The sequence below is a fragment of the Sciurus carolinensis genome, chromosome 1, assembly GCF_902686445.1.
Source record: "Sciurus carolinensis chromosome 1, mSciCar1.2, whole genome shotgun sequence".
Taxonomy (NCBI): Eukaryota; Metazoa; Chordata; class Mammalia; order Rodentia; family Sciuridae; genus Sciurus; species Sciurus carolinensis.
Genome location: NC_062213.1, coordinates 171,937,457 through 171,963,676, shown reverse-complemented (window position 1 = coordinate 171,963,676; position 26,220 = coordinate 171,937,457). Strand labels below are relative to the sequence as shown.

General features: G+C 36.7%; 2 protein-coding genes across 5 annotated transcripts in view; one reads left to right on the top strand and one right to left on the bottom strand.

Moving 5' to 3' along the window:
• Positions 1–26,220, bottom strand: part of LOC124986112 (selection and upkeep of intraepithelial T-cells protein 8-like) — a 262,170-nt gene that overhangs the window by 65,196 nt on the left and 170,754 nt on the right. The gene's annotated exons all lie outside the window — the stretch shown is intronic.
• Positions 3,567–26,220, top strand: part of LOC124986066 (putative selection and upkeep of intraepithelial T-cells protein 1 homolog) — a 36,038-nt gene continuing 13,384 nt past the window's right edge. Inside the window, exons 1-5 of one of the 4 annotated variants that reach the window (XM_047554644.1) lie at positions 3,595–3,818; positions 14,667–14,747; positions 15,051–15,218; positions 21,517–21,864; positions 23,519–23,800. In XM_047554644.1, the coding sequence (XP_047410600.1) occupies positions 21,525–21,864; positions 23,519–23,800 (622 nt within the window). In that variant the 5' untranslated portion in view covers positions 3,595–3,818; positions 14,667–14,747; positions 15,051–15,218; positions 21,517–21,524. Of the gene's footprint in view, positions 3,819–14,666; positions 14,748–15,050; positions 15,219–21,516; positions 21,865–23,518; positions 23,801–26,220 lie in introns of all 4 variants that reach the window. The other 3 variants (XM_047554646.1, XM_047554645.1, XM_047554643.1) reach the window with 3 other exon arrangements.

Here is a 26,220-nt window from a genome sequence, read left to right as displayed (position 1 = left end):
AGGCTGTGCAGAGACATGCACTAGGCTAACACTTCCCAGGGCAGGTCTGCTCTAGCCCACTCCTCTTGTTCTTGGTGCTGGGGAGGGTGTTTCAGCAGCATTCAACTAGCAACAGTCCCTCTACAAGTTCCTTCTAGACAGCTTATTAAGATATTTCACAGCAGGGATACTCCCTCTGGTTGTACTCCTGTGGCTATCTGAAGGTGAGGATATTCCTTTAATTTGTTCTAGGGTGACCAGCTACCTATGGGCTCCACAAAACAGCTGCCATGCCTAGAATGACTTTCTGTTTTCAATTTATGTTAAACTACCTGATCTCCTTCAGTGACCCTGCTATTCCTGTTGTATTGTAATTTGACCTGCTTTTCTTTCCACCTGTTGTTAAGGGAGTGAGTTTATGTGCTTTTCCTCTCCCTCTCTCTTTCTTTCTTTGCCCATCCCCTCATCGTCTACCCTGGTCTGGGTTCAGGGTTAAGGAACTCTGTCCTTATTTCCTACTTTGATAAACAAACTTCAAATCTCTCTAGGACTCAGACCGACCAGTGTTGGGTCTTAGAGCATTTATTCTGTAACTCAGCTCTTCCCTCAGCTGTCCCTTCACTTCCTCCTTTCTGTGCTGTGGAAGTCAGGATTGCTGCCTAGTTCCACTCCCTTTCAATCTTCTCTAATTTTCTCAAAAATTTTTAACACCAAGCTATAAGATCTCCCTGGAGCCCATTTATTAGAGAGGGTTTCCATTGTGCTTTTGTCTTTCCCTTAGCAGGTAATAACCTGCTATTGATTTTTGATGCTTGCTACTATGATGAGGATTTTCTGTGTGGTCCTATTTAGTTCCGGTCTTGTGTGTTTACATCTCAGATTTGAGTACTTCTCAGTCATATTAGTTTCACCTATTGGGAGTTGGATTTAATGGTCAAGACCCAGTATAGTTTCCTAACCCTCCCTCAGGGTTAGAGAAATTGGGGAGGTTTTAAAAATTTAACAATGAGTCCTCATTTGTGTCCTGAAATGATAGAGTTTCCTGACTTCTACCTGTATCCTAGTAGTTCTGTCTTATAAAGAAAAAAGATCTTGCTATAAATTTTGTCTCTCCTGCAGAGGAAGCTCCTATCTTTTTCCTGGCTTGCATAAGAAGGAAAGTTTTTTCCCATTTTCCCCCCTGCATTTAATCGCTCTCATGAATACCAAGTGAGGTCCACAGAAAAGTTCTCACAGGTGGTTACAAACACTTTTTGTGTGTGTACATTTTAGAAATTATTCCTTCATGCTAACTCACACTTGGACTTAATTTATTCATTAAAATTTTGACTGAAGTCTTCACACAGTTTATATGGTGACTTCTTTTCTATCTGTGTTTTGCTGCTGTTTTCCCATCTCTTTTTGGAAACTCCAGGCTGCATGTTTCCCTGAAATCTCTCCAAGGATAAAGTAAAGCTGTAATTTTGTTGATTATCTAACTTATCCATTTTCTTAAGCTTGTAGCACTTCAGATATTCTGCTAAAAGCCAAAACCCATAACATTGTATTTGAATAAGTATAAAATATAAATCTGAATAATGTTTCATTTATCATTTTTTTCTTTTTTAAAGGCTGCCTTATATGACTTTTCTGGGGAAAAAACTTTTGAAGTTCATGTAAACACTCCTACTTTGTTGGGGTTTTCCATCTCTAATTAGGTAAACAGTGGAAGCATATTTTCTTATTGATTCATAAGACAGTCGGAGATAACAACACATGAAAGCACTTCTCATTTGCAAGATGAAGCATGCTGTTCCAAAACATCAAAATCCCACACACATAACTAGAGTATAACCATATTGAGGGAACATCCATGAAAATAGGATTTTAAATTAATTTCTAAAGATCCAGTTGAGAAAACACCATTACCCTCCCTCTCATAATTCTTCCTATCATACAAGCCCTGAAAAATCTAAAGGGCAAGTCAAGTCAGAAATATCCATTAGCTATAGAAAGATAAATTTCAACCTCAGTAGTACAATGCCATCATCTGGGAGAATTTTTTAAAAATACCAATGGCATTCCCCATGACAGAGTAGTCCTCAAGTGTTTCACAGATGATCTTAAAGTGAGTTGTCTGGTGGCAAAATCTTATATGAAGGGATACCAAAAGTGCCTGGTAAACACCCGATTAGGAAATGGATACAAGGTGCAACCATTCCTAAGAAAATAAATAAAAATAATGTTAAGACTTTTAAATCAGGACTAACCCCAGGAACTACTCTGGTTTAATACTTCTAGAAGAGCAGAGAAACTTCTGGATTCTTCCTCAAGATATTTCACTATAAATGTTTTAGTCACAGAATGGGCGAAAATGGTGGCTATGTTCACACTCTCCAGATTCTCTGTGCTATCTTAGCACCCATTGTTCTATGTGTTGGAAAAGAGCTTAGACACACTCTCAGTCTCCTGGGAAAAAATTAGGTAGTGCTTTGCCGTAAATACCTGGAGGTAAGTACACTAGATTCAGGAACTTTGTTAGTCAGCTTTCCATCACTGTGACTAACATACCTGACAAGAACAATTTAGAGGAGGAAAAGTTTATTTTGGACCAATGGTTTCAGAGGTTCAGTCCATGATCAACTCTAGGTCTACAGTGAGACAGAACATCATGTCAGAAATACATGGTGAAGGAAAGTTATTAGCTCATGGTAGCTAGGAAGCAGAAAGAAGAAGGAGCCATGAGGATAAGGGTGCACCCCTCGTGACACATTTCTTCCAGTCTTGTACCACCTGCCTATAGTTACCATCCCATATAGTTGTTCTTTTTAATTATTAATCTAGCAAATGGATTTATCCACTGATTACGTCACAACTCTCATAATCTAATAATTTCACCTCTGAACTTTTCTGCATAAACACAGGAGTTTTGAGGGAGCACCTCAAATTCAAATCAAACAAGAACTAGGATAAATGATAATATTTAGTGATTATGACTCCATTGAAGACTTCTCCTATAACTATGGGCTTCAGATCACCTACCCTTTAATATATTATACAAAACTTAAGTGTACACATAAGCACATATACTTAAGTGTGTATCCAGTATGGTTCTTAAGTTCGCATTCTTTATATTTTCCCTTTTTTTCTCTCTCTCTGCAGCTCATCTCTTATTTATTTCCTCCCATACTCATTCCCACTGGCCACACTTAATTACCTGAAGTGTTTTGAATTCATTATCTTCTCTTATGTCTACAAAATCAAGGTACTTCCTCAGCCTGGAAAACGTACTCTATTCCTTTGAAGGCTTAATGGGCTAACTCTTCACTTTGCCTTGAGACTCTTCTCAGCTCTCCAAAAACTTCCTTGAATGCCCAACCTGAATTTTGTGCCTTCTATTTGTGCTTCAAGAGTTCCATGCCTTTCCTCTCTATGTACAGGTACAGCATTCAAAATCATTATGTCACAGTCATTTTATTCAGCACTAATTGTGTGAAATATATAAACCGGGTTATGTTTTACTTCTTTCCACAGTGAGGCAAGGCGTGTTGGTATTTGAGCAATGCCAGGTGCAATCACTGAGCTAAACAGAGCTCCACCCATAGGTTGGTGTAACCAGTCATTCCCTGGGAATTTCCCCTTGAAAGGAACTTAAGTATCAGACTAGCAGAATCGTATGCCCAGAGTTTGACAGCAGGAGATAGGGCTTTGGTAGTTTGTTTACCAGGTCCCCATCTGATCTTGGAACATCTTGCCTTGACTGCAGAAAAACTGCTGAAACACTGTTAGAAACTTAGGTAACTCAACTGGAGCTCTTTCTGTAGGGACAACGGAGAGCTGACTCGGGATCACAGGCTCAAGTAAGTGAGGGGTTTATTAGGGCTTAGGTTCATGGGTAGTCTTCACTTATTCCATCCTTTCCTCTTCCTGCAGCTTCTGGGAAACTCCTGTCTCTACTTTCTATGGGCTTGACAGATCTGTATTTGAAGACTAGTGAGATTTGGGAGTTCAGAAGGATGCAATGCATTGACCAGTCTTCAACACTGTAGGAGTAAAATGTTTCTCAATTTTTCTGTATGGATCAGCTTAATGTAGTTTTGTGTCTCAGCAAATATTGGGCTCAGATTCTGGAGATGACTTGAGAACAAGTAAAGAAAATAGTATTCCTATGCATGTGATTCCTCAGTCACATAATAGTGAGATTGGTTCCTGTTTCACAATATTGTTTGCAACCAGAATACCTCTCCTTTAGTGTCTCTAGTTGTGATTAACAAAAACAGAATGAGAGAGAACTCACTGTAAAATGTTCGTGATAAGTTTTTAAAAATGCGCTTTCTGAAATATTTTTACTTTCCTAAAAGGTCAGCACAGAAAAACAAATACTGCATGTTCTTAATCATATATAGATGTTTAAAACAGTTGATTTCATTGAAGTAGAGAGTAGATTAGTGGTTACTAGAATCTAGGTAAAGAAGTGAAAGCAGGAAGAGAGGAAGATCAGATAATAGGTACAAAAGCACACTTAGAATGAATAAATTCTAGTATTCCACAGGCACATATGTTCACTAAGGTTTGCAGCATCTCATTATGTATCTTTCTAAACAACTAGAAGAGAGGAGTTTGAAGGTTCCCAACACAAAGAAATGCTAAATGTTTAATGGGAAGGGGATCTTAACCACCCTGACTTGAGCGCTGCATATTGAATTATCACTCAGTACCCCATAAATATGTACAGATATTAGATGTAAATTTAAAAACATTTTAAAGAAAACTGAACATTTTTTACTTTCAAAATATTACATGAAAGACTTTGCAAAAATATTTTCACTCAGTTATTCTCAATATTAAAAAATGATATGTCAGAGGGTTTTTCAAGATGGCGGCCTAGAGGGCGGCTGCATTTCATGTTGCTCCAGGACGCAAGATTCAAAAGAGGACATAGTGAGAGACTTGGGACCAACTCAAAGCCGCCGGGTGAGTCTCTCCCATTGGGGAGGCGTCCCAGATGGGGCGGTAGCCCCGGAACGCAGGGAACTTTGTGAAGTAGAGTTGCTCGGCGAGTCGCCCCTCCCCCCGCTGGAGCGGTAAACACGGAAAACTGGGATCATCGTAGATGAGGCGGCTCAGCACAGCGCTTGGACTCGGAGCAACCACTGGGGCTCCGGGCGGCTGCCTGAGGAGGAGCTGCGAGGCGAGCTGTTTGGACTCAGAGTGAGCGCTCCTGAACACCGGGACGTTGCCTGGAGGAAGAGGAAGAGACCAGCGGGTCGCTTGGTCTAGGAGTGACTGCAGCAGAGCCACAGGCAGATGCCAGAGGAGGAGCTGCGAGGCGAGCTGTTTGAACTCAGAACGACTGCTTCAGAACACCGGTGGCCTGCCTGGAGGAGGAGAGCGGTGGGTCGCTTGGTCTAGGAGTGACTGCATCAGAGCTACAGGCGGTTGCCAGAGGAGGAGACGAGTGGTGAGTTGATTGAACTAAAAGCGACCACTCCTTAACACCGGTGGCCTGTCTGGAGGAGGAGCGCGGTGGGTCACAGTCTCGGAGCCTCCACTCCTGAACACCCGAGGGGCTACCCCGAGGAGGAGGAGGAGGAACAGGGCGGGTCATTTGGACTCGGAGTGACTGCCTAGGGCTACAGGCAGTTGGTGGGAGGAGGAGACACAAAGTCAATTGCTTGGACTTCTAGTGACTGCGTCGGAAACCGGGCCACTGTCCAGAGGAGGAGGTTTGTGGCAGGTCACTGGGTATCAGAGCTATTGTACGGGCTCCAGGTGGTGGGTCAGAGGAGGGGCCCCATAGCCAGGCAATTAGGTGCAGAGCAGGGTCCCAGGAGCTAGGTGGCTTCTTGCTGGAAGAGCTGTACAGAGACACGCCTAGGGGCGGAGCGAAGTTTCCAGGGCTGCGGGCAGATTCTCTGGGAGAGGCAGCCTAAGGAGGATCCCCTGCTAAGGGTGAGGCTCCCAGGCTCAGAAGGTAGGTCCGGGCTCCTGGGAACGTTGCAGAGGAAGACAGCCCAGCCCAGGCGGTAGTTGTAGATTGAGGGGAACCTCTAGGAGGGCAACTGACCAGCGAGACGTCCCCACCGAGTGAGTCTTCCCTGCCGGGGGAGGTTTTCCCATAGGGACGGTAAAACCAGAGACACAGGCACAAACAGGCCTTGCCTCAGCCCGCAGCCTAGTTCCCCATTGGATGACCATTGGTCAACAAGTGGAGGCACCTCTGCCCACTAGCAGGGAATATACGCCACCTGAGGGTCACCACCCCTAGAGAGGCAGCTTCTTTGTGGAGCTCCGCATGATCAACTTCCTCCAAGACTTCAGGCTACTGAAGGATAAGAAGGGATATACTAGCAATCTTCAGGGACATTATAAGTCCATAGAGGAAATCTGAAATATCTTAATGACCCACTGATTCCTGAACAATATGAGAAAACAAGGGGAGAAAATGCCCCAAACAAATCTAGATGTTACATCAATAAAATCCAATGACAGCATGGCAGAAGAAATGACAGAAAGGGAGTTCAGAATGTACATAATTAAAATGATTAGGGAAGCAAACGATGAGATGAAAGAGCAAATGCAGGCATTGAATGATGGCACCAATCGACAGTTAACAGAGCAAATTCAGGAAGCAAAAGATCATTTCAATAAAGAGTTAGAGATATTGAAAAAAACCAAACAGAAATCCTTGAAATGAAGGAAACAATAAACCAAATTAAGAACTCCATAGAAAGCATAACCATTAGGATAGAACACCTGGAAGACAGAACTTCAGATATTGAAGACAAAATATTTAACCTCGAAAACAAAATTGAACAAACAGAGAAGATGGTAAGAAATCATGAACAGAATCTCTAAGAACTATGGGATATCATGAAAAGGTCAAATTTGAGAATTATTGGGATTGAGGAAGATTTAGAGAAACAAACCAAAGGAATGAACAATCTATTTGTTGAAATAATATCAGAAAATTTCCCAAATCTGAAGAATGAAATGGAAAATCAAGTCTAAGAGGCTTATAGAACTCCAAACATACAAAATTACAACAGACCCACACCAAGGCACATTATTATGAAAATACCTAACATACAAAATAAAGACAGAATTTTAAAGGCCGCTGAGAGAAAAGAATCAAATTACATTCAGAGGGAAACCAATAAGAATATCAGCAGATTTTTCAATCCAGACCCTAAAAGCTAGAAGGGCCTGGAACAACATTTTTCAAGCTCTGAAAGAAAATGGATGCCAACCAAGAATCTTATACCCAGCAAAACTTACCTTCAAATTTGATGATGAAGTAAAATCATTCCATGATAAACAAAAGCTAAAAGAATTTACAAAAAGAAACCCAGCATTACAGAACATTCTCAGCAAAATATTCATGAGGAAGAGATAAAAACAAAGAAGCAAATTAGCAAAGGGAGGAATTATCCTAAAGGAACTGTCAAATAAAGGAGGAACCAAGGTGTGTCAAAATAAATAGATAAATGAAATTTTAAAAATGAACCAAATGACTGGGAATACAAATCATATCACAATAATAACCTGAATGTTAATGGCCTGAATTCATCAATCAAAAGACATAGACTGGCAGATTGGATTAAAAAGAAAGATCCAACAATATGTTGCCTGCAAGAGACTCACCTCATAGAAAGAGATACCCATAGACTAAAGGTGAAAGGATGGGGAAAAACATACCATGCACATGGACTCAGCAAAAAAGCTGGAGTATCCATCCTCATTTCAGATAATGTGGACTTCAAGCCAAAGTTAGTCAGAAGGGATAAAGAAGGACATTTCATACTGCTTAAGGGAAGAATAAATCAGCAAGATATAACAATCATAAACATCTATGCCCCAAACAGTGGCTCATCCATGTATGTCAAACAAATCCTTCTCAATTTTAGAAACCAAATAGACCATAACACAGTAATACTAGGTGATTTTAACATGCCTCTCTCACCACTGGACAGATCTTCCAAACAAAAATTGAACAAAGAAACCATAGATCTCAATAACACAATCAATACTTTATTCATAACAGACATTTATAGAATATACCATCCAACAAAGAAGAGCGAATACACTTTCTTCTCAGCAGCACATGGATCCTTCTCTAAAATAGACCATATATTATGCCACAAAGCTAATGTCAGCAAATACAAGAAGACAGTGATACTACCTTGTACTCTATCAGATCATAATGGATTGAAGTTAGAAATAAATGAAAGAGTAAAAAACAGAAACTACTCCAACACCTGGAGATTAAACAATATGCTATTATATGATGAATGGATAACAGAAGATATTAGGAAGGAAATTAAAAAATTCTTAGAGGTAAACGAGAACAAAGAAATATAATATCAAAATCACTGGGACACTATGAAAGCAGTACTTAGAGGAAGATTTATTTCATGGAGCGCATTTAATAAAAGAAGTAAAACTCAACAAATAAATGACCTAACACTACAGCTCAAAGCCCTAGAAAAAGAAGAACAGACCAAGACCAAAAGTAGTAGAAGACAGGAAATAGTTAAACTCGTGCTGAAATCAACAAAATTGAAACAAAAGATACAATACAAAAAATTGACAAAATAAATAGTTGATTCTTCGAAAAAATAAACAATATTGATAAACCTTTAGCCACACTAACAAAGAGAAGACGAGAGAAAAACCAAATCTCTAAAAGTCGGGATGAACAAGGAAATATCACAACAGACAGGATGAAATACAAAACATAATTAGAAGCTATTTTGAAAATCTATACTCCAACAAAATAGAAAATTTCGAAGACATCAACAGGTTTCTAGAGACATATGAATTGCCTAAACTGAACGAGGAGGACATACACAATTTAAATAGACCAATTTCGAGTAATGAAATAGAAGAAGTCATCAAAAGCCTACCAACAAAGAAAAGTGCAGGACCAGATGGGTTCTCAGCCGAGTTCTACAAAACCTTTAAAGAAGAGCTCATTCCAATACTTCTCAAAGTATTCCATAAAATAGAAGAGGAGGGAACCCTCCCAAACTCATTCTATGAAGCCAATATTACTCTGATACCTAAACTAGACAGAGACACATCGAGGAAAGAAAATTTCAGACCAATATCCTTTATGAACATCGACGCAAAAATTCTAAACAAAATTTTAGCAAAACGCATACAAAAACATATTAAAAAGATAGTGCACCATGTTCAAGTGGGTATTATCCCAGGGATGCAAGGTTGGTTCAATATCAGGAAATCAATAAATGTAATTCACCATATCAACAGACTTAAAGTCAAGAATCACATGATTATTTTGATAGATGGAGAAAAAGCATTTGATAAAATACAGCATCCCTTCATGCTCAAAACACTAGAAAAAATAGGGATAGTGGGAACATTCATTAACATTGTAAAGGCCATCTATGCTAAGCCCATAGCTAATAAATGGTGAAAAACTGAAAGCATTCCTTCTAATAACTGGAACAAGGCAGGGATGCCCTCTGTCACCACTTCTTTTCAATATCGTCCTTGAAACTCTAGCCAGAGCAATTAGACAGACCAAAGAAATTGAAGGGATACGAATAGGAAAAGAAGAGCTCAAACTATCCCTATTTGCCAATGATATGATTGTATACTTAGAGGAACCAGGAAATTCCACCAGAAAACTTTTAGATCTCATAAGTGAATTCAGTAAGGTAGCGGGATATAAGATCAATGCACATAAATCTAATGCATTTTTATACATAAGTGATGAATCTTCAGAAAGAGAAATTAGGAAAACTACCCCATTCACAATAGCTTCGAAAAAAATAAAATATTTGGGAATCAATCTCACAAAAGAGGTGAAAGACCTCTACAATGAGAACTACAGAACACTAAAGAAAGAAATTAAAGAAAACCTTAGAAGATGGAAAGATCTCCCATGTTCTTGGATAGGAAGAATTAATATTGTCAAAATGGCCATACTACCAAAAGTGCTATACAGATTCAATGCAATTCCAATTAAAATCCCAATGATGTACCTTGCAGAAATAGAGCAAGCAATTATGAAATCCATCTGGAAGAATAAAAAACCCAGAATAGCTAAAGCAATCCTTGGCAGAAAGAGTGAAGCAGGGGGTATCGCAATACCAGATCTTCAACTCTACTACAAAGCAATAGTAACAAAAACGGCATGGTATTGGTACCAAAATAGAAAGGTGGATCAATGATACAGAATAGAGGACACGGACACAAACCCAAATAAATACAATTTTCTCATAGTAGACAAAGGGGCCAAAAATATGCAATGGAGAAAAGATAGCCTCTTCAACAAATGGTGCTGGGAGAATTGGAAATCCACATGCAACAGAATGAAACTAAACCCATATCTCTCACCATGCATGAAACTAAACTCAAAATGGATTAAGGATCTCAGAATCAGACCAGAGACCTTGCATCTTATAGAAGAAAAAGTAGGTCCAGAGCTTCAACATGTCGGCTTAGGACCAGACTTCCTCAACAGGACTCCCATAGCACACGAAATAAAAGCAAGAATTAATAACTGGGATAGATTCAAACTAAAAAGTTTTCTCTCAGCAAAGGAAACTATCAGCAATGCGAAGAAAGAGTCTACAGAGTGGGAGAAAATCTTTGCCAATCATACTTCAGATAGAACGCTAATCTCCAGAATCTATAAAGAACTCAAAAAAATCTACACCAAGAATGCAAATAATCCAATTGAAAAATGGGCTAAGGAAATGAATACACACTTCACAGAAGAAGATCTACAAGCAATCAACAAACATATGGAAAAATGTTCAACATCTCTAGTAATAAGAGAAATGCAAATCAAAACCACCCTAAGATTCCATCTCACCCCAATTTGAATGGCGATTATCAAGAATACAAGCAACAACAGGTGTTGGCGAGGATGTGGGGAGAAAGGTACACTCATACATTGCTGGTGGGGCTGCAAGTTAGTGCAGCCACTCTGGAAAGCAGTATGGAGACTCCTTAGAAAACTTGGAATGGAACCACCATTTGACCCAGCTATCCCACTCCTTGGCCTATACCCAAAGGACTTAAAATCAGCATATTACAGAGATACAGCCACATCAATGTTCATAGCTGCTCAGTTCACCATAGCCAGATTGTGGAACAAACCTAGATGTCCTTCAATTGATGAATGGATAAAGAAAATGTGGGATATATATACAATGGAATACTACTCAGCCATAAAGATTGATAAAATTATGGCATTTGCAGGCAAATGAATGAAACTGGAGAATATCATGCTAAGTGAGATAAGCCAATCTCAAAAAACCAAGGAAGAATGATATCGCTAATAAGTGGATGATGACACATAATGGGGGGTGGGAGGGGTTAGTGTTGGGGTTGGAGATGGGTTTATGGAGGGGGGCAGGAATGGAGGAAGGAAGGACTGTATAGAGGGAGGGGAGGGTTGAGAGGGGTGGGGAGAAGGGAAAAAATGGCAGAATGAATCAAACAACATTACCCTATGTAAATTTATGATTACACAAATGGTATGCCTTTACGCCATGTACAGACAGAGAAACAACATGTATCCCATTTGTTTACAATAATAAAACAAAATAAATAAATAAAAATTTAAAAAATGATATGTCAGAATCACTGACTTTGCTTAAAATAAATGCATAACAGAAAAGGGATGTATTGGGCATTGTTTCTGTGCATCACACTGAGTTAGAAACATGCATCTTTTCTTTTATGATCTGATTCACTTTTCTAGCAGGTTGAATGTGGCATCAACTTTTATACTCTTTAATTTGCTTTTTGTTTGAATATTGGAAAATTTCTTTGATAAAATATGCATACATATGGCATATAATTTTCAAAAATTTAAGTGTACTTCTCTGTAGCATTAAATGTAGTCAGGTTGTTGTGCAACCATCACCACTACCGATCCCTAGAATTCTTTCGTCTTACCAGATTGAAATTCCCTACCCATTAAACACTAACTCCCTATTATTCAAATGTTTTCTAGAACTCATCTACATAGTAAGAAACATGTACCTGATGATGATAATTATTGTTATTTTTTCACTCTCTTTTAATAAGTGAATAGTTGAGTTCAGGAATATCATCCAGGAATACTATACAGATTAGAGTGAAGGGTGAATTGACTCTTCTTGCAAATGAAATTTTAACCTTGATTTCTTAAACACAGAATGATTATTATGTGAGTGAGACTGAAGTTTTTGGGTTCCATATAGCAATGTTCCAAAGGACAACACTTGCTATGGCAAAATCATTGCAATTGTCTACTATTTTCCAATATACATATTTGGCTTTCATTCTATTTTTTTTTAACAAATTACCTTTGGAGAAGTACAGCTATATCTAGGTCATGTACACATGGACTAGTGAATTTCATGGTCCTGAGTGCATTGGCTCACTTTCTTAGATGTAAAATGAATTTCCTGGTCAGAGACAATTTTGCATGTTAAAAAAAAAAGGGAATGAAAAGGCATTTTGTTTGTGTGTGAATATCTGTGCCTGATGAAGTGCTACCAGTTGGGAATGCAGATTCAATATCAGAGTAAGTGTCCACACCTTGAGGATAAATTACTGTCTCTTCTATGATGGATGCCGCCACCTAGCCACCAGTCTCCTGAAAATAGTAAGCTGAATACTCAGAGGTGATACCTAAATAATCCCAATGCAAGGAAATCCATATTGTTGATCCCATGCATGGCCCTGTCCCTCTGTGCCCAAATTCACTTGTCCCTCATCTCAGTGCCTTAGGCTGCCTTAGAGTGTCTCTAAATTAGCTTAAGAGATTTTATGAATGGAGCATTTAATTATTGCTCCAATTCTGAAATGCTTACAATTAGACCTTGGATTCAATTCTCATCTCCATCTCTTATAATTAGGGAGAAGATAAGTTCCTCCAGAGTTGGGATGAAGATCCTCTGGTTTTCCAAATACATTTTCAACTGTGTATCCATTGTTTTAAGTTTCTCTTTTCCTCATGTTCATCTTCTAGGACAATCATAAGAAAGTAGAGAACTCCATAAACTTTGTAATGACTTTTGGACCATAGCAACCAAGCTATTTACTTTCTTCCCTGTGCCACCGTCTTCACCTGTACTTGATCCTGTGCCACCAATATTCATAAGTTGAATAGGTGTGGTGCCATAGCATGTACAGGTTGCTCTTTCCTAGGGCAGTAGAGTAGTCAGCTGTGCCTTCCTCCAAAGCATGAGAAACCCAATTTCAGAAGCACATGTTGAGGATCTCTTTCTGGCAGCTACTTTCAGTACCAATTCCTGCTATCACCAAGAAATGGATGACATGCTCAAGTTTGAGGCGTATTAAACAAAAACCTTATTTACAAATGTGCAAACAAGATGTAGAGGAATTTGGAGGAGCAAAGCAGGACCCTGGAGCTAATATGAAGAGATTGTGATCCACCCTTAGGCCTGAGGAAGTAAAGGGAGGAAGCAAAATGCAATGAGAAAGAAATAATTGTCCCCTGTATACAGCTGAGGAATGGAGACAGTTTCAGTAACTTGCCTAAGCTCATACAGCAAAATGGCAAGTCCAGTATCTCAACTTAGGAGGTCTCTGTCTAGGACCCTGCTTTCACTACTCTGTATATGACTGCCTTGACTATTATAATTTCCTTGCCTGGAGGATAAAACTTACATTAACCTTGCAGGTGAAGCCTTCATAATTTGCTCTGTGCCTCACTCATCAATCTTACTAGGTTTTGCTCAAGTCTTCTTGCTCAATAAGGCTTCCTTGTATTGAATCTGATGTAGGTCCCTGTTGCCTTCATGATCCATGAGGAAGCCCCTAACTCTTCACAAGGTAGCACCACCTCACTAAAGCCTCTGTGGACCTTCTCTCTGCCACAGTGAGTGCCTCATTAGGAAGGGTTCGCTGTACTGCCCATGTATACGGGGTGGTATTTTCACATCATTGTTGCCACCAGCTCTTTTTCCTCTTCTGAACACTAACACCTAGGAAACTGGTTTTTTGTTTGTTTCTGAGATACAATTACTATCACAGTGATCTGCTGAGTCAAAAATCAAACTACCATACAAATGAAAAACCTTCACATTTGATTGAGGAATTCTATTTCATTTTCCCTTTTGTTCTTTATTGACCACAGGGGTCCACACATCTATCACTAATTATGAGTTCTCCATGAACAAAAAATTCAGAAAGTCATACCCCTTTCTGAAATAGCTACTTGGTAAATCTCATAACAATAAAGCTATCTCTGCCTCTAAACTTTCTGTGTAAGTAAATGTAATTATATGTGACAGATGTGCAGTACAGAGGCTTAGGAGGTAAAGATCTATTCCCTAGGTCTGTCACTTTGAAAAAGCAGGTCATTCAATGAAGTATACAAAACGAGAAGACAAATGATATCTCTCCCAGGAGGAAGTAGTTCTTTAATGGGAAAAAAGTTCATTCTGGACCTGGTCACTATATTGCACATTCTTAAGGGATGGGTTACCAAATGTAGGCAATAAAAATTTCAGGATACTAAATATTACAAAGGAAATGCCTATGCTAAAACATATTTATTGTTTATCTGAAATTAAAATCTAATTGGGTATTCTACATTTTACCTGGTAACTTTACTTGAGAGTTAATTACTACAGAAAGATGTGGAGATGCTTAAATTCTGCGACTTCTTATTCCTATTATCACTGTTTATGAACTTACCTCATTCCTTATCACAGGTGTAATGGAAACTTCAAGGGTACTTTTCCGCAGACACTTTCTTGTCCTGTACCTCCTTCAGATGGTTACACCAAGTTCAGGTATGATCTCTCAGTTACCTTTACAAAGATAAGAAAATGGAGTTTGCCAGGAAAAGCAAGGTACAAATTAAAAAAATAAGCTTTTTGACAGTTGCTCCTAAGGTTTAATATGTGGTAATGAAATGAAGATGGGCACCATAGGATACAGTTTATATTTAGGAAGAATGAATCATTCTTTACAAGCAAGTTTTCTTGACTCAAACATGTGCTAGTTTCTGGGAAGGAAAAAACAAATAAAGGTAAATTAAACCTTGCCCTTGAGAACCCATGATTCATGTTGAGGAGACATGATTTATGTATCAGTTTTGCAGAAAGGAAGTGGTACAAGTTGTCGATCCATCTGGGAATCCCTGTGACTTTTCAGTACAGTGTAGAATGAGATAAGGAAAGATGGAACAGACAAGGGGATCTTGACAGAAGATGAGAATCTGCATTTGGCAAAGGATCCATACAAAACAGCAATAAATACAGGTATTTGGAGATCGGTAAAAGTCTAAGACAACAAATAACATAAAAGTATAGAAATTTCTAGCAAGAGTTACATGTTAGATGAAAAAATTTTACTGATGCAAATTTAGGTGGGATTCAATCTTTTGCTAATTAAAATAATAACTGCCACAAACATCCTTGTACCTATGTTTTAAGCCTAACTGTGAGTGTGAACATACAAAATATTAAATATATCCCATTAGAATGCTGACCACAGTTTATGCACTATTGTCTTATTATATGGAAAATGTTATTCTGAAGTAGTTATCAATAACTTCTGTCAATAGCATATGTGAGTTTGTCATGTAGATGCTACAGTTATCAAACCTTTTTATCTTTTCCTAACTTATTGTGAAAAATAGGATTTTTAAATGATTACTTTTTAGTTTCTTATTAAAGAGTAGGATTGAGTATCTTTCCAGACATTTTGTACTTCTTTTTCTCCGAATTGCCTGATTATGTTCTAACTCGTTATTTCCTTTGCATTATTAATCTTTTCATTGTTGCTTTTTATGAACTCCTAATACTGAATTAATTTTTAATCTGTTTTATCTGTTCCCTGTATTTCTGACAAGTCTATAATATATTGGATTTTTAAATGATGTGTTGAATATGTAGAATTTATTTTACTTTGAATTTTTATTTTAGTTCATGGATTGCAAAATTGCCCCTAAATTTTTATTTATTTTGTCCTCCACTTTCTCTTAATTGACATTTAATTTTTAATACAATTTTTGTGTTTAACTTTTAATTTTTAACTATTTTCAAAATCAGTTTCAGATTTATGAAAAAATTGTGTAGGAAGTGTATGGAGTTCTCATATAATTCCACTCCCTCATCCTCATCTCTCCTCCACACACACATACAATTTCACTTATTAACATCTTGCCTTTTTATACAAGGATTAAGAGAGATCCGAGATTATTTTTCTCCAAAAATAATTAGTAAGTCATCTTTTCCATGATTAATTCAACTTTCTCCACTGATCCCAAAATCATTTTTGCCATAAACCAAATCCCAGTGTATTTGAATTTCTAGACACTGTTTGATTGAAGTCTCTTTTCATGGACTAATTTCAGATTTCAAAAACATGATTGTATTTATGCAATAGACTTTATTACCTTGTAGATATAGTCCATACCATGTAGTTATTTTTAAATAGAGTTTTTATATAAAAAAATTTACAGAGATTGGAGTATCAAGATGGTGTAGTAAAATCAGCCTACAGTTCCCAGCTCCTCCAGTTTGGAATAAAAGCAGTGAGAGAACAGCTACTCAGAAAGTTTACTATTAATTTTGCTTTCTGCAATATCCAATTTTACAACTTATTATAGAGTATTACTCCCATTTCCACTTTTGGATGAGTGGAGATACAAAGAACATTTTCTATAAGTTTTTATGATTTATTAATATATGGTTGGCTCTCAAATGGTCAGTTACTTGTGATTATAATCTCTTCTCAAATAAGGGTTAGGGATTGATCACAGTAGGGTGAATATGTTGAGCAGTTGCTTTTGTGCTGAGATTTACCCTCAGACTAGGGCACATGATAAAGATAAAGCGACTCACTAAAAAGACTCTGACAATAGTGGAAGATATATCTAGCCCAGGGGATATTCAAATATCAAAATAGAACTACAGGAATGTGTCTGCTAAAGTTTGTAACCCTCCAATAGTTGAACCCATAGATAATGAAATGGAAGAAATGGAAAAAAAATTCAAAAAGTTTACTGTTAAAATGATCAAAGTTCCAAGGATTGAACTAAGGGAGAAGATATAGGATATGAAAGAACAGATAGAGAGTCTGAAAAAGGAACTAAACAGAAGTCTTGATAATAAATAACTCAATCAAGTGAAGTACACAGCAGATAATCTCATCAATAAACTACTCAAGCAGAATAAAGACTATCAGACCTCAAAGACAGGGTGGATGAATTAGAACACTCAGTCAGTAATAAATAAAAAGTAAAGGAACTATGAACAAAACATACAAGAGTTAAAAGACCAAACTTAAGATGAGAGATCTTGAGGAAGGACAAGCTAAAGATGACTGGTACAGAAAACTTTCATAAGCTAATAGCAGAAAATTCCCCTAATTTTGGGAAGGAAATGGACATACAGGTACCAGAAGCATTTACAAATCAAAATAGATAGGATCAGATAAAAAATTCTCCATGACATATTATAGTTAAAATGCCCAAAATGTATAATAAAGAAAGAATTTTAACAGGTACAAAGAGAAATGGCAAGTCACTAATAAGGTCAAACCCACCAGAATAACAGAATATTTCACAGAAGAAACGAAAGGATAGGAAGTTGTGTGACAACATATTTTAAGCTCTGGAAGAAAATAATTGCCAACCTAGCTTATCATACCCAGAAAACTATCCTTGAATAGTTTCTATCCAATAAAGAAATGAAAATCTTCCAAGATAAGCATAAAATAAAATAAATTATAACCACTAAGTATTACAGAAGATACTTGAAGGAATTTGTCCAAAACTGATAATAAATTAAGTGAAAAAGCAATTTTGGCTTAGCAAATTTAAATACTTAGCAATTTTGAATAATCTCTTGCATCTTTTCAGATCAGAGTGAAATGAAATTAGAAATTAACAATAAGAAAAACACAGAAATTCTACAAATATATGGACAGTGCACAAGGAACTTTTGAATGATAAGTAGATCATTGAAGAAATTGTGGAGGTGGATTTTAGAATTCAAGGAATCAAAAATGTTAAGATACCAGAATTTGTGGGATACAGTAAAGGCAGTTCTAAGAGTGAGATTTATATCTAAGAGTACCTACATTAAAAAAATCAGAGAGATCTCAAACAAACAAGCTAATAATGCATCTCAATGCCTTAGAAAAACAAGAAAAACTCAATCCCCAAACTAGAAATAGAAAATAACTCATAAACATCAGAGCTGAAATTAATGAAATAGAAAGTAAAATAATGATACAAATGATCAATGAAATAAAGACTTGTGTTTTTTGGGGAAAAAATAAACAATATTGATAAACACTTAGACAAACTAACTGAAAGAAGGAGATACTTGCAAACCAAAATCAATCAAAATCAAGTGTATTAAAAAGTACATACACCATGTTCAAATTTGTTTTATTCCAGAAATGCAAGGATGATTAGATGTGTACAAATCAACAAATGTATTACAGAATATACACAAAAATCAAGGGGAAAATACAGAATAATCTCAATAGATGCAGAAAAGGATTTCACAAAATTCAACATGCCATCATGATAAAATTCATGAAAAAAGTAGGTATAGAAAGAAATTCCCTCAACATAATAAAGGTCATATATGACAAAACTAAACGGGCATCATACTGAATGTAGAAAAGCTGCAAAATGTTTTTCAAAAATCAGATATTAGATAAGGATAGCTGCTCTCGATACTCCTATTCACTATAGTACTTGAAATTTGAGCCAAAGCAATTAGTCAAGGGAAAGAAATAAAAGGGATGCAATAGGAAAGGAAGAAGTCAAATTATCCTATTTGCAGCTGATACAATAATATACTTTAGAAGACCCTAACTGTTGGATCAAATGACATCTGAAACTGCTGAGTAAATTCAGGAAAGTAGCAGGATACAAAATCAATGTATAAGAATAAACAGCTTTTCTATATGCCAATAATGAATCTGCCAAAAAAGAAATTAAATTCCATCTACAATAGCTTCCTAAAATACATTAAAATAAATCTACCCAAGGCAGTGAAAAACCTCTACAAAGAAAATTTTAGAAGGCACAAATTGAAGTAGATACCAGAATATGGAAAAACCTCCCATATTCATGGATAGAATTATTATTATTAAAATGGCCATAAAACCAAAAGTTGATGTATAGATTCAGTGCAACCCATAAAAATATCAATAATATTCTTCATAAGACTAGGAAAAGCAAGTATAAAATTGCTAAAAGAAAAAAAATACTTAGAATAGTCAAAGCAATCCTGAGCAAAAAAGAATAGAGCTGAAGGCATCACAATACAAATAACCAAATCAATAAATGGGAAAATGAACTGAATAGACACTTCTCAAAAGTACAAATGATCAACAATTACATGGAAAAATGTTCAATATCTTTGGCCCTCAGGAAAGTGCCTTTCAAAATTTGAGATTCTATCTCACTCTCGTTAGAATGCCAACCATCAAGAATACAAATAATAATAAATACCAGTTAGGATACAGGGAAAAAGGAAATCTTGAAAATTTTTGGTGGGAGTATAAATTAGTATAGCCACTGTGGAAATCAGTATGGTGGTTCCTCAAAAAATTACCATATGATCCAGCTATACCACTATCAGTATTTATCAAAGAATTAAAATCAGCATGCTTTAGAGATACAAAAATACCTATGTTTATCATAGCACAATTCATAAAAGTCAAAGAATCAGCCTTGACGTCTGTCAACAGACTAATGGATAAAGAAAATGTCACATACACACACACACATAGATAAATGTACATACACACATAGAGTTGTATCAGTCATAAAGTAGAACTAAATTATATCATTTGCTGGAAAATGTATGGAACTGGAGAAAACCATGTTAAGAAAAATAAACCAGACTCATATTGCTAAATCTTATATTTTAACACATGTACACACACACACACAGACACACACACAATCTGGTCACAGTTACACACACCTGTAATCCCAGCAATTCAAGAGGCTGAGGCAGGAGGATAGCAAGTTCGAGGACAGCTTGGAAAACTTAATGAGAACCTGTCTCAAAATAAAATCTAAAAGGACTAGGTTGTAGTCCAGTGACAGAGAGCAACTGGGTTCAATCCCCAGTACTGAAAAAAAAAAAAAAAATCATGTCAAATACTCGATTCTTGTGTGTGTCTTGAAACAACAAAGAAAATAAATATGTGAACGCTAACCCACATGAAGGGAGGGTAGAGAGGAAAAAATATTTTTAAAAAACTTAGCAAATTATTTAGTTATATATAAAAATGAGTATAGAAAAACAATGATATGATTTAACCTCTCATCATTTTTATTTTCAAGTAGATATAAAGGTAAACAAGACAGCCAATGTATAATCACTCTCTGTGATTATTTTGTCTGTAACATACGCATTTAAAATGCACAAAATAATCTGTATTTTAGATACATAATTTAGTTTAATTGTTTAAGGAAATAAGATTAAATATACTCGCAATGCTCTAATATTTAAAACTATCCTCAAAGATTATTATATAGGCACATGATAATTTGGGCATTAAACAATTAACACCTAAAGTAGTGTTTCTTTCCATACACACAATAATTTTAACATAAATATTTTGAATATAAGTTGATTAATCACACATTGATACTTGAGACAACTGAGTCCCCAGGGGTGAGAAAAGCCTAACCTGGTTTGGCCATCTTGACTAAGTGGCAATAGAACAGAAGGGACTGAGAGAGGTAAGATGGGCACCGTGTAGGGGAAATGGAGAGTACTGAGAGAACAACTGTTTTTCCTGTTTTTCATTTTCCCTTCAGTGAGTGGTGCAGAAGACAAAAATGAGAGAATCTGAAATGTCCCCTATTCACACATCTTATTCCAGTTAGGGGCTAATATCAGCCTTGAGAGTCTCTGAGTCTCTAACCTGAAAGAATATCTACTGTAACCAAAAAGGGAAAACAAAACATGACAAAGGAAACTTAGAGGAGCAGGCAGTGGCACTTCAGGATGTCTTGCTGGTAATTCCTAAGAGAGTTGAGATAGTTACATTATTAGAGAATAAGAGAAATAAAATTAAACATGCAATGAGTAGAATTTTCTAGAATTGAAAGATTCTTCCGATTCAAGAACCCTATGAAAATTATCCAGAGAAAGGATACATTCATACACAGATTCACTATAGCTAAAGTGCAGCAAACATTAAAAACAGTCTGAGACAAAGGTTTAAAAAGCTGAACAAATAGAATGAAATAAGAAGGAACCATTAAACTTTTTCTTAACAAAGATATAAATCATTTAGCAGAAATGGAAGCCATATTTTCATGTTTTTTCAGGTAAAAAATTTCTTGAACTATTTTTCAAGCCAAGTGTGAAATTAAAATGTCTTCAGGGCAAACAAAATAATTGACTCTCAATAAGGTGTGTGTGTGTGTGTGTGTGTGTGTGTGTGTGTGTGTGTATGAGACACAAACAGAGCGAGAGAGCGAGAGAGAGCGAGAGAGCGAGAAAGAATGATTTAAATAGAAGGTGGTCCTAATTCACACTCTCACCCTTTGGTTACTGTTTCCCTTCCCAGAACAATTCATGGTGAAAGCCTTAAAGGGGCCAATCTTGGCCCAATTGGGTGGACAAGTTGAGCTCAGTTGCCAGTTGTCTCCACCACAGAGTGCGCAACACATGGAGATCCGCTGGTTCCGCAACCGCTACATGCAACCCGTTTACCTATACAAGGAGGGAAAGGACCTCTATGGAGAAACTACCTCCAGGTATGTGGAGCGGACAGAACTCCTGAAAGATGCCATTGGAGAAGGTAAAGTGACCCTCAGGATCTTTAACGTCAGTGTTGATGACGATGGGCAGTACCACTGCTTCTTCAGAAACGGTGATTTCTCTGAAGAGGACATCACAGAAGTGAAGGTCACAGGTGAGATGGGTCCCTCTGAGGTTTCTATGCATCTGTGATTCTCAACCCATGTGAGGCTGAGTATTAGAAAAACCCTCAGTGTTTCAGACTATTTCCTTACTACATCGTTTGATTAGCAAGTTCAAATTCATGCACTTAGTTTCTGAACCGGGAAGAATAGAGGATCACGAATGAAAACCGTGTCTGTGCAAACAACCACTCTATCAGTAAATACCTTCTTTGTATGTCCACATACATCTTTAGATTTCTAAAAGACCAATAATCATTTTAAGATTTGTTTGTGTTTTCACTTATTCCTGTAACACTTTAGTAAAATTTTACAAGCAACCTGAATCTTTACAAAAGTCTCTCTAAAGGTAATTCTATTTTCACTTCTCCCTGACTCAATTGACTGATTATTTAGTGCTAGATTAACTTTCTTAAATCTATTTCAAAAAAATCTTTATCTACAATCTTCAGTGACCTCAGATATATATACTATATACTTTTATTTATTTATTTATTTTTTTGTGGTGCTGGGGTTTGAACCCAGGGCCTTGTGCTTGTGAGGCAAGCACTCTACCAACTGAGCTATCTCCCCAGCCCTATGCTATATACTTTATGGTATATGCAAGTACATAGTATTTAAGTCAAGCTCCTCACCCTTTAAATTATTCTTAATGACGTAGAAATGCAAGGGAGATTGAGTAAACTGAAGGATTTCATGTATGTGAGTACTCACATGTAGGACTCCAGGCCCATGCATGTTTAATGAAACCTGACTCTATAGTCTAGATATGAGCTACCTAATATGAGATGACCATTTAAATTTAAATTTAAATGAGTTAAAATTAAAGAAATAAATTTTCAGTTCTGAAATCTCACTGACTCCATTTCAGGTGCTTACTAATCTTATATAGCACATAGCTACTGTATTAGCACAGATGTAGACTTTTTCTATTGTTGCAGAAAGTCTCAGTAGAGAGATCTGCTTTGGGGCTACACTTTAAGTCTCTATTCATTCTTTCTTTGCTCCCACATTAGGCAATCTTATGTCTCAGGCAATATCTTAAAATTTTTCAAAAGTTTTTTTTCTCTAAATTAACATGTACTCTGATGACACTAGTATATTACCTGCTTATGCAGGACATATATACCTATTATATGTAATGAACCCATAAGTTAAAGTTTCAGTTTAAGTTGCAAACTTGAGTTTTATACTGTTATCTATCAATTATTTATAATTTATCATGGTGGCTCAAAAGTGACTAGTGATGAAGATAGAAGAAAAGATGAAGCCATAATATCTACGAGGTCTGTAATCTTGATTGATTTTATTAATTATTATAATCCAAGGACCTATATAAGACTTTAAGATTTAGTAAATAACCAGTAAACATTTATGAATGAATGAATAAATAAGTTAAACAAAGAGGCATTTCCTTACATAACTTATTTAGGTCAAGATGTTCTTAATACATTGTAACCCTTCTGCCTGGATTATCTTCTTTCCCTTTGAATTAGCATCTCATGGCAATCAGGGCCCCACAGAGTTTTGAATAACTTTATATCAAAGAATACTTACTGAAATGAGGGAGGAAAGGTTGTATTTCTCTGCTATGTTTTCTTTTCCTTTTATCTAACAATATTGTTTTCCCCCTTCGTATCCAACCAGCTACAAGCTCAGACATACAGATTTTTATGCATCCTCCCAATACCAATGGTCTTATTATGGACTGTCAATCAGGAGGTTGGTTCCCACAGCCTCAAATGGAATGGAGAGACAGCAGAGGAGAGGTCCTTCTGCCTACATCAAAATCTCACTCACAGGATAGAGACAAATTGTTCAACATGAAGATGACCCTTCTTCTCAGTGATTCCCACCCTGGGACTGTCACTTGCTACCTTAGAAACTCTCTAACTGGCCAAGAGGAAAGAACAAGCTTTGTCTTAACAGGTGAGATCTGTGCCTTTGTTCTTCAAGTGACAGCCATTGTCACATGAGGTATAAACAAAACAGAAAAATTCACCTGCTTTCTTCATTGGTTTCTAAGATATTAGTTTCTCTTGGATTTATTCATCATCTTACTTGCTGTCTTCCTTATTCTCTTTGCTATATTCATTATTTTTTACTGTTTTCTTGATATTGGAGTTACCAGGGCATAGTTTTTCAACCTCTTCTCTTTTATGAGTTCATTCCGCCTCATGTCTTTAAAGATCATCAATAAGATGATGGCTTCTTAAAGTTCATCTCCTGGTCAGACATCTCTCCCACTCTTCTCACCTCCAACTCAGCATCTCAACATAGTCTAGCAAGTATATCAGGCCATGCATATCAAAAACTACACTCTTCATTTAGTTTACTACCCTCCCAACCACATTTTATATTTTTAGTTTCTCAGAATAAAATCCTTAAATTTATCCTTGACTCCATTTTTTCTCTCATATTCTATAATACCTGTCAAGAAATAATGCTGTATCCATCTCTAAAACATATCTGGTGTCTCATCACCTCTCACCCCCTCACAACTGCCATCCAAGTCAGACACCATGCCCCTCTGAGTGATAAAATGCCAGAGCACCTGAAAGATTCCCATTTCTGCTCCTATTCACATGGCATATGCTCCACATGCAGGCAGCAAGACCCATCTCAAAGACGAGACATAAAACATCACCCTCTTTCAAACCCTGCATAGTTTTCCATTTTAATTAGAGTAAAATTCCCCACAATATCCTGTGTTCCTATTACCTATCTGGCCTCATCTTCCGGGTTCTCCTTTGTCCACTCTAGTCACACAGACTCTTTTCTGTCCCCATTCATGCTCCTGCCTTGTGGGTCTTTGCCTTAACTGTTCCCTCTTTCTAGAATGCTGTAAATTCCATTAACTCCCCTTATCTCCTTCAGATCTATGCTAAACTCTCACCTTCTTAATAAGGACTGCTTTGACAAGCCAACCTGAAAAAGTGCAACCTGCTCCCTCCACCTGGGGTCCCCTGTCTCCTCACACTTTTTAAATTTTTCTTTTTTAGTATTATTACTTTTTAACCCACTGCATAGCTTAATGGTTATATTTATTTTCTCTTAATGATCTCACTCTTCAAAACATAAAGGTAGGGATTTTTGTTGATTTTATTAATTGAGACATCCCAACTGCTTCAGTTATTGCATGGCATACAGTACTTAAAGAATCAATAATTGATACTTCAATGATTGAAATAAAACAAAAAATGTGCCTTGTAAACTACCAAGTATATATGTATGTATTAGTGTGTGTATAAATTCCTGAATTAGTGTTGGAACCAGAAGCTGAGAAGTATATTATAACTCACGTATATTATAATAAGAATATTAATTCCCATAACAGTCTTAGCAATTTACTTCATTCAAAACACTTTTGCATTTATTTTCTCATTTGATATTCAAAAAATAAGCTCATATTATAGTTGTCTTAGAAACAGGAGGACAAACTGTGGAATAAGATAAAGAAAGATTAATCTGCCAACTCTCTGTCCCTAAAGTTCATGGCAGATATAGAAGGGAAAATAATTTACTTGCAACTTCAGTAAATAATAAGAGACATATCTTTTTGAATTAATACTTTCTTAAGTAGATATGTACTTTTCTACAAACCTTTGTCTTAAAAAGAATTTAACACCAACTTTGGGGAAAAAATTTCCATTCCAGGAAATACTGACATCTCAGGGAGATCTGATGTTCCATTCATGAATATCAGAATGCATGGAAAGAGTAAAAACTTGTCATAAAGAAAAATTTAATCTTACCTAGGATTTTGTCCCTTCCTGACTTGTGAGCAGGCAAAGGTCTGTTTTGACCTCATTGGGTTGCAGTGAATAAAAGGGTTTACCTGGGTAAAGAATTAGTTCCAAAGCAGTGGGGGTCTCAGTCCTGTGAAGTATTACATGCATGGAAAACGTCAATGCAATACAGGTTTATGCCACACTAAACATCCAAAATGGCATATCAGAAACATTGATTGGCTCTAGAGCAGCCTCCTGGATTTATTTCCTCATACAGTGTTGCAGGATGTAATGTCATGTTCTAGGTATGATAGGAATCTTTCCTCTGGGAAGAAAGACATCAGATTTGTAGAAAAAAAATGACAAGGTCATGCCCAATATACACAAGCCGGTAAGCCAAAGTAGATGCTTGTTCATATCAATAGGAGAAAAATTTTACATAAAATATGTCTTTGAATGTATTTGAGAAGAGTAATGCCAGACCCTAAGACTACATTGATTGGCAAATTCAGAACTGTACATATTCTCATGGTTTAGATAAGAGGACTGAGGATTGAATCAGAACTGACCTTATTCTAGTACCTGAAAACCTGCATCTGAGTCTTGGGTGGGAGTTTG